This window comes from Conger conger, chromosome 8 (genome assembly GCF_963514075.1).
Source record: "Conger conger chromosome 8, fConCon1.1, whole genome shotgun sequence".
NCBI lineage: Eukaryota > Metazoa > Chordata > Actinopteri > Anguilliformes > Congridae > Conger > Conger conger.
Window position 1 is genome coordinate 7915563 of NC_083767.1, and position 12500 is coordinate 7928062.

Sequence of the window (12500 nt, forward strand, 5' to 3'; positions counted from 1 at the left end):
CTCTCTGTTCTCTCTGTCCTCTCTCTGTTCTCTCTGTCCTCTCTCTGTCCTCTCTCTGTTCTCTCTGTCCTCTCTCTGTCCGTCTCTCAGGATTTCCTCCTCCAGATCTTCACCGTCTTTCGGATCCTCATTCGGCCCGAGATGTTCCCCAAAGACTGGACCGTGATGCGACTGGTCACCAACAAGTACGACCGCACCCCCCCCAACCCCCCCCACCCGCGCCCCGCGCCCCCGTTTCCCTTCGAATAGGAGTCTGTGATTCTGTCTCAGGGAGCTTCATGTCTGAATTTCAAAGGAAACAGAAGATAGAAAATGATTATGTTTCAGAACAAACACATACAGCAGTTCTAGATATATAGAGCAGGAGAGTGTATGGTAGCCCAGTCCTGTAGGTTTTCACTCCAACCCTAACAAAGCACACCACATTCAACAACTAGAGCAGGGCTGCCCAACCCTGTTCCTGGAGATTGAATTGGTACAATCAAGTATGCCACTTTAGATATGAAAGTCTGCAGAACACTATATCTCCGTGGACAGGGTTGGGCAGCCCTGCAGGAGATACATGAGCTAATTCACCCATTTTCATTCCTGTATTCATCATAAGCGTAACCTGCAACATATCTAAATGTTACAGAGTTTAATGACCTTTGACCTCTCTCTGTAGTGTGATCATCACCACCGTGCTGTATCTGTCCGACGCTCTGAGGAAGAACTTCCTGAATGAGAAGTTTGATTATAAGGTAAGAGGAGCTGGTGTTGTGGCCTCTGGGGCTGAATCTCCCCCATGTGTCCTTCATAAACACACACACACACAAACACACACACACACTCTCACACACGCTCACACACATGCACACAAACACACACACATTCTGAGGCTTATTCTCACTTCAGTGTCCTTCACGTCAGTTCTCATTAAGCCTGTGGACAAGAGTTTAGAGAAACCAGCTGCTGCCAACTCACACAGATGCCCACACAGAAATACACATGCTCATTCATGCACATACTCACACATACTCGCACACAGGTACACACACACACACACACGCACACACACACGCATACACTCATATGCACCAGCATTCATTACATTACATTACATTACATTATTGGCATTTGGCAGACGCTCTTATCCAGAGCGACGTACAACAAATTCTCTTAAGTGTTAAGATTAATATCACACTGTTAATTTCCAGGCTGTACTCTTTCAAGAGATGGGCAGAGCTACAGATCATATATAAATGTAAAAGAAACACCGGGCAAAAATAACACCCTGAAAATTAAAAGCTAGAACATGCAATCATATGAAAGTCTTCTCCTGAATTTTGGTGTCGGTATATTTTGCTTTTAAAATGCAGGATAGGATTTTAACTGGTCTCTGAACGGCTTTCAAGTTTTTCAAAGTAATTATTAGACCTGATTCTGATTGAAGTTGACGATGACTAATATCACGCTCGCTGCTCTGCATAATTCCTTGTAACCTAGCAACCGGAGAGTCAGGTTTCATCAAACTCCTGCTACAGTGAGCTGTCAGTCATTGACATCTTTAACCAATCGAACCCAAAACACAATGACTGAAATCATTCGGTGTGTGACTGATGGCACGTATTATCCCTGGCCGTGTATTCTGTGACTCCTCGTGCTCTCGTTAGTGCCGCTCTCTGACCTCACCCCCCCCCCCCCCCCCCCCCCCCCCCCCCGGCGCCATTTTGTTCACCTGGCTGTGTGTTTCTCCAGGTCTGGGACTCCTACTTTTACCTCTCGGTCATCTTCATTAACCAGCCCTGTCTGCAGCTGGAGATATTCGCTCCGTCCAAGAGGAAGAAGATTCTGGAGAAGTACGGGGCTGTGTGTGCGCTGATAGGGCTGTACTGTCTCTGCTTCTCTCTCCCCCCCCCCCCCCCTCTCTCTCTCTCTCTTTCTCATATTCTGCTTCTCTACCTCTCACCCTTTCCATATCTCCCTTTCTTTTTTCTCCATCACTGTCTTTCTCCCTCTCCCTCTTTCTCTCTCACACTCAACAGAGAATAAACATAAACAGGGTATAAACAAAACTTTTGTGTGTGTGCGACAATGAATGTGACTTTGAATAGTAATTAATAACAGAACAGATCAGAAAGTTGTGAGGTTTATGATGGTAATGAAACGTGTCGTTCTTTCTCTCTCAGATATGGAGACATGCGGGTGATGATGGGTTGCGAGATCTTCAGCATGTGGCAGAATCTGGGTGAGTACCTCACTGACCACAGAAAGAGAAAAAAAGGCCTCGGGCCGGCATTGCATTGTGGGAAGTCGGATGATTCATCCACTCACATTGGCTCACAGTCCGGTTAAGAATCCAGATTGTTGCCGGGGTGACTGCAACTATGACTAACCACATGTTGTTACTATGACAGTGACCGTTATCTGAATAAGATCTGTGATGTGGCCATAACTTTGACCGTGTCTGTGACTTTGAGTAACCACATATTGTTACTACGACAGTGACCGTTATCTGAATAAGATCTGTGATGTGAGCGCGGTTGTGGAAAGACGGATGTGGCCTGTGTTCCCCGGACTCAGGCGAGCACAAACTGCACTTCATCCCCGCCATGATCGGCCCGTTCCTGGAGGTGACCCTGGTCCCGCAGCCGGACCTCCGGAACGTCATGATTCCCATCTTCCACGACATGATGGACTGGGAGCAGCGGCGGAGCGGAAACTTCAAACAGGTGCTGAGCGCGCCGCCGCCCCCGGTGGCCGAACCTGGGAACTGCGGCTGCCGCGGAATTCATTTGAATTAATTTATTTTGAAACGTAATTTCTTTTGAAATGTTGAAAGCACTGACGATGAATATTAATGCCCCGTTTAATATTCATGAGTGTCCCGAATTGAATAAGTGAAACTGGAACGGAGCGTAAACCTGTGGTAGGTGTGTGGGTCGGCTGGTACGCTGGGCGTTTCTGGTCATGTGACCTGCGGATGCCTTTTCTCAGGTGGAGGCGAAGCTGATCGACAAGCTGGACAGCCTGATGTCAGACGGCAAGGGCGACGAGACGTACAGGGAGCTCTTCAACAGCATGTCAGTCTCCCTTACGCTTCAGGGACCGGGGGTTACACTAAATGTGCTTTATATTATGTGCATTTGTGTGTTTATGTGCCTGTTTGTGTGCTTGTGTATGTGCTTGTGTGTGTTTGTGTATGTGCATAGCTGCATGCATGCGTATGTGTGTGCGTGCATGTATGTGAGTGCACCTTCAAGCCTGTAGTCTCTTAACAATAGAGATCTATAAATTCTGCAAATTGAAATTTCACTCACGGCAAGTCACCCCCCCCCCCCCACCCCCCTCCCCCTGGTACTCTGTCGTGATATGACCCACCGTGTTCTGGCATGTTCCGGCGTGTTCTGTGGACCTGTTCAGACAGCACGCTCCCCTGACTCTCTGTGTTTGTGTTGCAGTGGGCTTTCTGTGGATGGAGGGAGTTGTGTGTAGAAGATTAGTGTTCATGGAAGGAGTTGTGTGTAGAAGATTTGTGTTCATGGAGGGAGTTGTGTGTAGAAGATTTGTGTTCATGGAGGGAGTTGTGTGTAGAGGATTTGTGTTCATGGAGGGAGTTGTGTGTAGAGGATTTGTGTTCATGGAGTCGTGTATGAAAGAGGGGGGTGAGGGGTGGGCAGGTTTGCAGAGTGGGATGGAGGGATGAAGGGATGGAGAGGAGGTTAAATGTGTTGAGTGGTAGTCCCTCCCTCTCAGCTCTGTAACTCAGGCCTATTGGTCTCTTTGCCTGTCTGTAGTGGTGTGTGAATGAGCACGTGTGGTGTGAGTGTGCATGTGAGGGTTGTGTGTGTGTGTGTGTGTGCACGTATAGTGTGTGTGTGTGTGTGTGTGTGTGTGTGTGCACGTATAGTGTGTGTGTGTGTGTGTGTGTGTGTGTGTGCATGTGTGCATCTGTGGTGTATGAGTGTGAGTGTGCACGTGTGGTGTGTGTGTGTGTGTGTGTGTGTGTGTGTGTGTGTGTGTGTGCACGTGTGGTGTGTGTGTGTGTGTGCATCTGTGGTGTATGAGTGTGAGTGTGCACGTGTGGTGTGTGTGTGTGTGTGTGTGTGTGCATCTGTGGTGTATGAGTGTGAGTGTGCACGTGTGATGTGTGTGTGTGTGTGTGTGTGTGTGTGTGTGTGCACGTGTGGTGTGTGTGTGTGTGTGTGTGCATCTGTGGTGTATGAGTGTGAGTGTGCACGTGTGGTGTGTGTGTGTGTGTGGTGTGTGTGTGTGTGTGTGTGCATCTGTGGTGTATGAGTGTGAGTGTGCACGTGTGGTGTGTGTGTGTGTGTGTGTGTGTGTGTGTGTGCACGTGTGGTGTGTGTGTGTGTGTGTGTGCATCTGTGGTGTATGAGTGTGAGTGTGCACGTGTGGTGTGTGTGTGTGTGTGTGTGCACGTATAGTGTGTGTGTGTGCACGTGTGGTGTGTGTGTGTGTGTGCACGTATAGTGTGTGTGTGTGTGCACGTGTGGTGTGTGTGTGTGTGTGTGTGTGTGTGTGTGCACGTGTGGTGTGTGTGTGTGTGTGTGTGTGTGCACGTGTGGTGTGTGCGTGTGTGTGTGTGCACGTATAGTGTGTGTGTGTGCACGTGTGGTGTGTGTGTGTGTGTGTGTGCACGTATAGTGTGTGTGTGTGTGCACGTGTGGTGTGTGCGTGCACGTATAGTGTGTGTGTGTGCGTGCACGTATAGTGTGTGTGTGTGTGTGTGTGCACGTATAGTGTGCATGTGCATGCTAACCTGTTTTCCTGCTCTTCCTGTTCATGTTGCTGCAGCCCTCAAAAACATTCATATTCTGCTTCTCGCCTCTCTCTCTCTCTCCCTCTTTCCTTTGCCCTATCACCCTCTTTCTCCCTCTCTTTCTCTCTCTCAAAGTGCCATGTACTACTGCTGCTCTATAATTGATGTTTGAGCTCTTGTATCCACTTGTATGCATATGTTCCTCATCGTATGGTACTTGTACATGACAGTGTTTATTTTAGCGCTGTTTTAAATTCATACAAAAATGTGTACAAATCCATATACATGATGGCACTTCAACATGACTCTCATGCTTGACAGTATGTTCATAGTAGAATTTCTATATACAAATATGAAATTATTTCAACATTTATTTGTATATATCCCTGCATACTACAATATAAAAATAATTATACTACTACTAATAATAGTAATAATAATAATAATAATAATAATAATAATAAAATATAGTACAGTCCTCAATCGTCATGTTGTTGCTGTGTCTTTAGCTCTTTACTGACAGTGTCAGTCTACTTCTATATTTCTGATGCGGTTGCCAAGGCTGAGTGACTTCATCGCCATGCCAACAGTGGCAACTGATAACTCTGTCCTTTTCCTTTGGAACTCTTCTGTCCGTTATACCTGTCCTCCTGAACAACCTACTGTGACTAATCCTGAACTAACAGGCGTGCGTGTGTGTCTGTGTGTCTACCATTAATATTATTAACATGACTTTGTTCTACCTCTGCTCTCGTGGAGTAGAATCCCCCTTTTCGGGCCCTACCCTAGGTAAGACGTGTGGCTGACTTTGCGCTGGGTGATGGGGGTGGGCTGGGGTGTTGGGGGTGTTGGGGGTGGGGTAGGGTGTTAGAGGGTGATGTCAGAACGCCGTCTGCTCTGTTGCAGCTTGCTGAAGAAGATCGAGAGGGAGACGTGGAGAGAGAGTGGCATCTCGCTGATCGCCACCGTCACCCGGCTGATGGAGAGACTGCTGGACTACAGGTACAGTGCAGGAAACACACACATTAACACACACACACACACACACACATATTAATACACACACACATACTCATACACACCCCACACACACTCACTAACACACACACACACATATTAACACACACACATACTCATACACACCCCACACACACACACTCAATAACACACACACACACATACTCATACACACCCCACACACACTCACTAACACACACACACACACACATATTAACACACACACACACATATTCATACACACATACTCATACACACCCCACACACTCACTAACACACACACACACACACACTAACACACTCACTAACACACACACACATACTCATACACACCCCACACACACTCACTAACACACACACACACACACACATTAACACACACACACACACACATACTCATACACACCCCACACACACTCAATAACACACACACACACACACACACACATACTCATACACACCCCACACACACACATTAACACACACACACACACACACACACATTAACACACTTACACTAACACACACACACATACTCATACACACATGAACACACTCACTAACACACACATGAACACACTCACTAACACACACAGGAACACACTCACTAACACACACACGAACACACTCACTAACACACACACGAACACACTCACTAACACATACATGAACACACTCACTAACACACACACGAACACACTCACTAACACACACACGAACACACTCACTAACACACACACACACATACTCATACACACATGAACACGCTCACTAACACACACACGAACACACTCACTAACACACACATGAACACACTCACTAACACACACACGAACACACACACACACACTAACACACACACACATACTCATACACACATGAACACACTCACTAACACACACACGAACACACTCACTAACACACACACGAACACACTCACTAACACACACACGAACACACTCACTAACACACACATGAACACACTCACTAACACACACACGAACACACTCACTAACACACACACGAACACACTCACTAACACACACACACACATACTCATACACACATGAACACGCTCACTAACACACACACGAACACACTCACTAACACACACACGAACACACACACACACACTAACACACACACACATACTCATACACACATGAACACACTCACTAACACACACATGAACACACTCACTAACACACACACGAACACACACACACACACACACTAACACACACACACATACTCATACACACATGAACACACTCACTAACACACACATGAACACACTCACTAACACACACATGAACACACTCACTAACACACACACGAACACACACACTAACACACCCACACACATACTCATACACACATGAACACGCTCACTAACACACACACGAACACACTCACTAACACACACATGAACACACTCACTAACACACACACTAACACACACACACATACTCATACACACATGAACACACTCACTAACACACACACGGACAGGGATGCACTTTCTGCACTGCTTGGCTAATAGTGTGTGTGTCTCACACACAGGGACTGCATGAAGCTGGGGGAGGTGGATGGGAAGAAGATCGGCTGCACTGTCAGCCTCCTGGTCAGTACCGTTCATTCATACACTGTGCACCTGACTGAATTATAACTATTATATTTTTGTCACAATCTGTTGCTTTTCTTGCCTTTTATTTGCTCAAAATTCAGAGGTGGAAAATCCAGGTACAGACAGTAAAAGTCCTCCCCAGTGTTTCTTTCCTCTAACCAAAATAGCTAATTAGCACAATTCTTCAGCCGTGAAGTTGGAAGTGATTAGTGAAGTCAGCTGGCTGAGTCTGTGGGAGGAGGACACGCATGGCAGGCCTGACCCCTGGACCTTCCTCCTCTGCAGTGGCTTCCCTTGCACAGGCTGTTTGGGTGTCTTATCGAACAGGCCGTGGTTATCTCTGCTGCTGCTTTTAATGAGACAGCAGAGGGAATACTGGCTCTGCCTATTACTTAGCCTGTTATTAGTGCTTTCAGTCTGTTCCCCTCTTGAGTTTTTCCTTTCTTGTTTTTGAAAACTTTGGGGTGGTGGGGGGACACCACGGTCACTATCCAGTGAAGGACGCCCCCCCTATGCCTGTGTGAGTGGTGTGTTGGGGCCTCGTTAATGGCCTGTTAGGTTGTCGTGAGCAATATTATGATCATTTTGGTTTTTCTCTTCCCCCTGACCCCAACCCACCCTACCCCCTTAACACACACATACACAACCCCCTCCAGAACTTCTACAAGACAGAGCTGAATAAGGAGGAGATGTACATCCGCTACATCCACAAGCTGTATGACCTGCACCTGAAAGCACAGAACTACACAGGTAACAAGCTGCACCCGAAAGCACAGAACTACACAGGTAACAAGCTGCACCTGAAAGCGCAGAACTACACAGGTAACAAGCTGCACCAGAAAGCACAGAACTACACAGGTAACAAGCTGCACCTGAAAGCGCAGAACTACACAGGTAACAAGCTGCACCTGAAAGCGCAGAACTACACAGGTAACAAGCTGCACCTGAAAGTGCAGAACTACACAGGTAACAAGCTGTACTTGAAAGCACAGAACTACACAGGTAGCAAGCTGCATCTGAAAGCATAGAACTACACAAGTAACAAGCTACACCTGAAAGCACAGAACTACACAGGTAACAAGCTACACCTGAAAGCACAGAACTACGCAGGTAACAAGCTGTACTTGAAAGCACAGAACTACACAGGTAGCAAGCTGCATCTGAAAGCATAGAACTACACAGGTAACAAGCTACATCTAAAAGCACAGAACTATGCAGGTAACAAGCCGTGGGTTGACAAGGGGTGGGGGCAGCAGTGTGTGGGGGTATTTATGTGGTCAATCTCTGATTGTGCCTGTCTTTTGTGTTTGTGTTCAGCACATATAAGAAAAATGTGGTCAGCGAACTGGGCCCAGTTTCACCAAGCAGGATTACTGAGTTAGCTGGATAACAGCCCTAACGATCCGGAACACTCCCAAATCTGGAACATGGACTGAAGTAAAAAGAGCGGTTTCCAGTTTTACACAGCACAGCTATCCAGCTAGCTCACTCATCCTGTTCTGTGGAGTACCCCCGGATGGGTCAGGGCCCTGGTGTGAAGTGTGGATGCTGTGGTGCTGACGTGCCCCTCCGACCCCTCTCCCCCCTCCAGAGGCCTCTTACACGCTCCTGCTGTACGACGAGCTGCTCGAGTGGTCGGATCGTCCGCTCCGGGAGTTCCTCAGCTACCCCATGCAGAGCGAGTGGCAGAGGAAGGAGTACCTGCACCTGTCAATCATCCAGAACTTCGACCGGGGCAAGGTCAGTGACTGACACCTGTCGATCATACAGAACTTCAAAAGAGACCAGGTCAGTTAGCTACACCTGTCAACCACACAAAACTTCATAAGAGACCAGGTCAGTTACCTGCACCTGTCAATCATACAGAACTTCAAAAGAGACCAGGTCAGTTACCTACACCTGTCAATCATCCAGAACTTTCTCTCTCCATCTATTCATCTATGACTGTCTATTCATCTATCTGACTCTCTTCTTTTATCTGTGCGTCTTTACGTTATTTTGGCGAGGAAGAAACACCAGGCTCATATGACTGGAGCTGTGTGTCCTAACGCACCTTGTGTCGGTCCCTTTAACATCATCCATTTCACCCATTCAGCAGCGCTTGCACAGTGACTCACACGGCTCACATCTGTTCTGCATATAATCCAGTTTCACGGGCGCTTATTTCACCACGGTAATGGAGGTTAAGCACCTCACTCAGGGGTGCAGTGGCCTCCCTCGACCTGGGTATCAGACCTGGGAGGGAAGAGCGCAGATCCCCCCTAACACTGCTGCCCCCCACCTGGGGCTCAGACCTGGGTCCAGTTCCCCTAACACTGCTGCCCCCCCACCTGGGGCTCAGACCTGGACCCAGTTCCCCTAACACTGCTGCCCCCCACCTGGGGCTCAGACCTGGGCCCAGTTCCCCTAACACTGCTGCCCCCCACCTGGGGCTCAGACCTGGGAGGGAGGAGCGCAGTGCCAGCCTGCCCTGCTCCTGAGATCCTGGAGGAACAAGAGCATAATGTTCACAGGGAAGTCAAAACTCACTCAGAGAATACTGTACAGTATAGAGAGAAATGAATGCATACATTTAAACTGCAATGGGGCAAAGTGATTGAATTTTCAAGTGAAGAAAAACTATGATGAAAAGTGGGATTTGCAGTATTGATCTGGGGACCTTTTCCGCTGGTTGTGTTTGTCGTGTGAAATGCGTGATTACCACCGTCTGCGTGAGCCGCGTGTGCTAAGTGTGGGAGACACCCTCCATTTAACCAGAGAAACCCTGGGCTGGCACTGCTTCTGCTGCTCCTCTGCTGCCCCCCAGTGGAAGGAGTGCACAGTGCAGCGAGACCCAAGTACACTCTGCTCGACATCAAGGGCCTCATTGTGAATTGAAGAATGTCGGTTCAGTTGCCTTTTCCGGAGTTTGTTTCCCAGTTCAGAGGGTCAGATTAAAAACGGTAAACAGGTGACACGCTGTACTGAAGGATCTTGGGTGGTTCCAGGTCGTACGGTGTTAAAACATAACCTCAGTAATGGAGTCTTAGTCCACCATAATAACGACGCTGGTTTAAGTTGTGGTGAGATGGGATGTGAGAGGCTGAAATTTGAAATGTAACGTTGTTCAAATCTTTGTCGTATTGCAGTGCTGGGAGAACGGAATCATTCTGTGTCGGGAGCTGGCAGACCAGTACGAGGCCTACTACGACTACAGGAACCTCAGCAAGATGCGGGTGACGTGCTTTTCTCCTTACGCTGTCATGTGACTGCGTGTGTCACAACTGAGTGTTGCATTAGTGATGTAGAGCTGACAATTAATTTGACCCTTTCAGTTACCAATAGTGACTGTTACATATGCATTAGAATATTCAGTTCAGATCTAATGCACTTGGTAACTAAATAACAAGGTTAAATTATGTATTTTTGAATGTAATTAATGACTGTTTATCATTAATTGCCCATTATAGTTGATTGGAGTTTTTACTTTTATTTCAGTTTGACATGCTTCATGCTTCTCTTTTAATTTGAACACATTAAATGTTGATGTATAACATTACATTCACAACCAAATTAGATCCTGGGGTTAATTGTGTGTTTTGTCATATTGATTTTAGTTGCTTTTGAGATTGAGTGCTGTTGTGTTTTCCACATTATGGGACAACTTGTGCTTTGTGAAACAAAGGCACAAGTTTGTGGGCGGCCTGTAGCGTAGTGGTTAAGGTAAATGACTGGGACACGCAAGGTCGGTGGTTCTAATCCCGGTGTAGCCACAACATGATCCGCACAGCCGTTGGGCCCTTGCGCAAGGCCCTTAACCCTGCATTGGTCCAGGAGAGGATTGTCTCCTGCTTAGTCCAATCAACTGTACGTCGCTCTGGATAAGAGCGTCTGCCAAATGCCAATAATGTAATGTAAATGAAACAGCTGTTAATCACGCTTGCCTATTTCACAGAACCAATTGTCCATTTTAACTAAGGTGTTTCTTTGAATATCACCCCCCGAAAGATTTTTATCTACATACCCACTCAGCCACACTGCAGTGATATTGAGACATGAACAATCCAGCTCCTCCTGTTTATCTTTACATTTCTCCTGTATCACAGAGCAGGAATACTGAGTTAGCTGGATAACTACGCTGACTAAAACTCAGAGCCCTCCCACATCTGGAACATGGACTGAAGTAAAAAGAGCTGTTCCAGGTTTTACTCATCACAGTTATCCAGCTAAGTCAGAAATTTTGCTCTGTGAAACAGGCCCCAGTTATCCAGCTAACTCCGTAACCCTGCTCTGGGAAACAGGCCCCAGGTGGGGTGGCTGGAGACAGGCGGTCATTTTCACTGACAGGTGTGGAGTGGCAGTAGGTGGGAATGAGAGGGATTTCTAGCTACTCAGCTGCAGACGGGATTTGAGTGAGGAGTTTGCATGTTCACCCCATGTCCATGTGGGTTTTTAATTCCGGTTTTCTCCCACGCCAGAAGACATGCATGTCAGGTCAGGTTATGTGTACTCCTGCCATTGCCCTTGACCGAGGCACCTGCGTCAGAACTGCAGTTGGGCCCCGTCAGGAGTGTGTTCATTCTGAAATGAAACACTGTAAAGGCGTAAAACCCGGATCTGTTAATAATCCCAGTGAGCGAGGGTCTTGATCTCCCATCCTGACGAGTGTCTCTGGGTTTCAGATGATGGAGGCATCGCTATACGACAAGATCATGGACCAGCAGCGTCTGGAGCCGGAGTTCTTCAGAGTGGGCTTCTACGGCAAGAAGTTCCCCTTCTTTTTACGGGTAAGTGTTTGTCTGATTGTTAAATCCATTTGTGCGCAATCAACTTCTTTCATTGGCTTAAATAGACTCATCCTGCGAAATGGGCAGACTGCAGTTTGTGCTAATGTTAAATCATCAGCCAATCAGGCTTGAGTTTAATCTATTCCTGCTACTCACGCATTGTTGAGTGAATTAAGATTGATTCTCGCATTCTTGAATCACTTCTGCATAATGGGTTTAATATTGTTACAATCAAAGAAGATATCTGCTGTCGAGTGAGGCATAGAGACAGGGAATACAATATTTAAAAACGAATGAACTGAAAATAATTCCCCATCCATCTGAAATGGGG

At 47.1% G+C, this 12500-nt stretch overlaps 1 protein-coding gene across 1 annotated transcript in view; it reads left to right on the forward strand.

Annotated features, from left to right (window-relative positions):
• The window catches only part of LOC133134947 (dedicator of cytokinesis protein 4-like), a 127080-nt gene that overhangs the window by 88427 nt on the left and 26153 nt on the right, over positions 1–12500 (forward strand). Inside the window, 12 exon segments of the mRNA XM_061251578.1 lie at positions 91–185; positions 665–740; positions 1738–1838; positions 2169–2227; positions 2563–2711; positions 2977–3062; positions 5666–5761; positions 7340–7400; positions 8060–8153; positions 8995–9143; positions 10532–10618; positions 12065–12169. Of these exon segments, the coding sequence (XP_061107562.1) occupies positions 91–185; positions 665–740; positions 1738–1838; positions 2169–2227; positions 2563–2711; positions 2977–3062; positions 5666–5761; positions 7340–7400; positions 8060–8153; positions 8995–9143; positions 10532–10618; positions 12065–12169 (1158 nt within the window).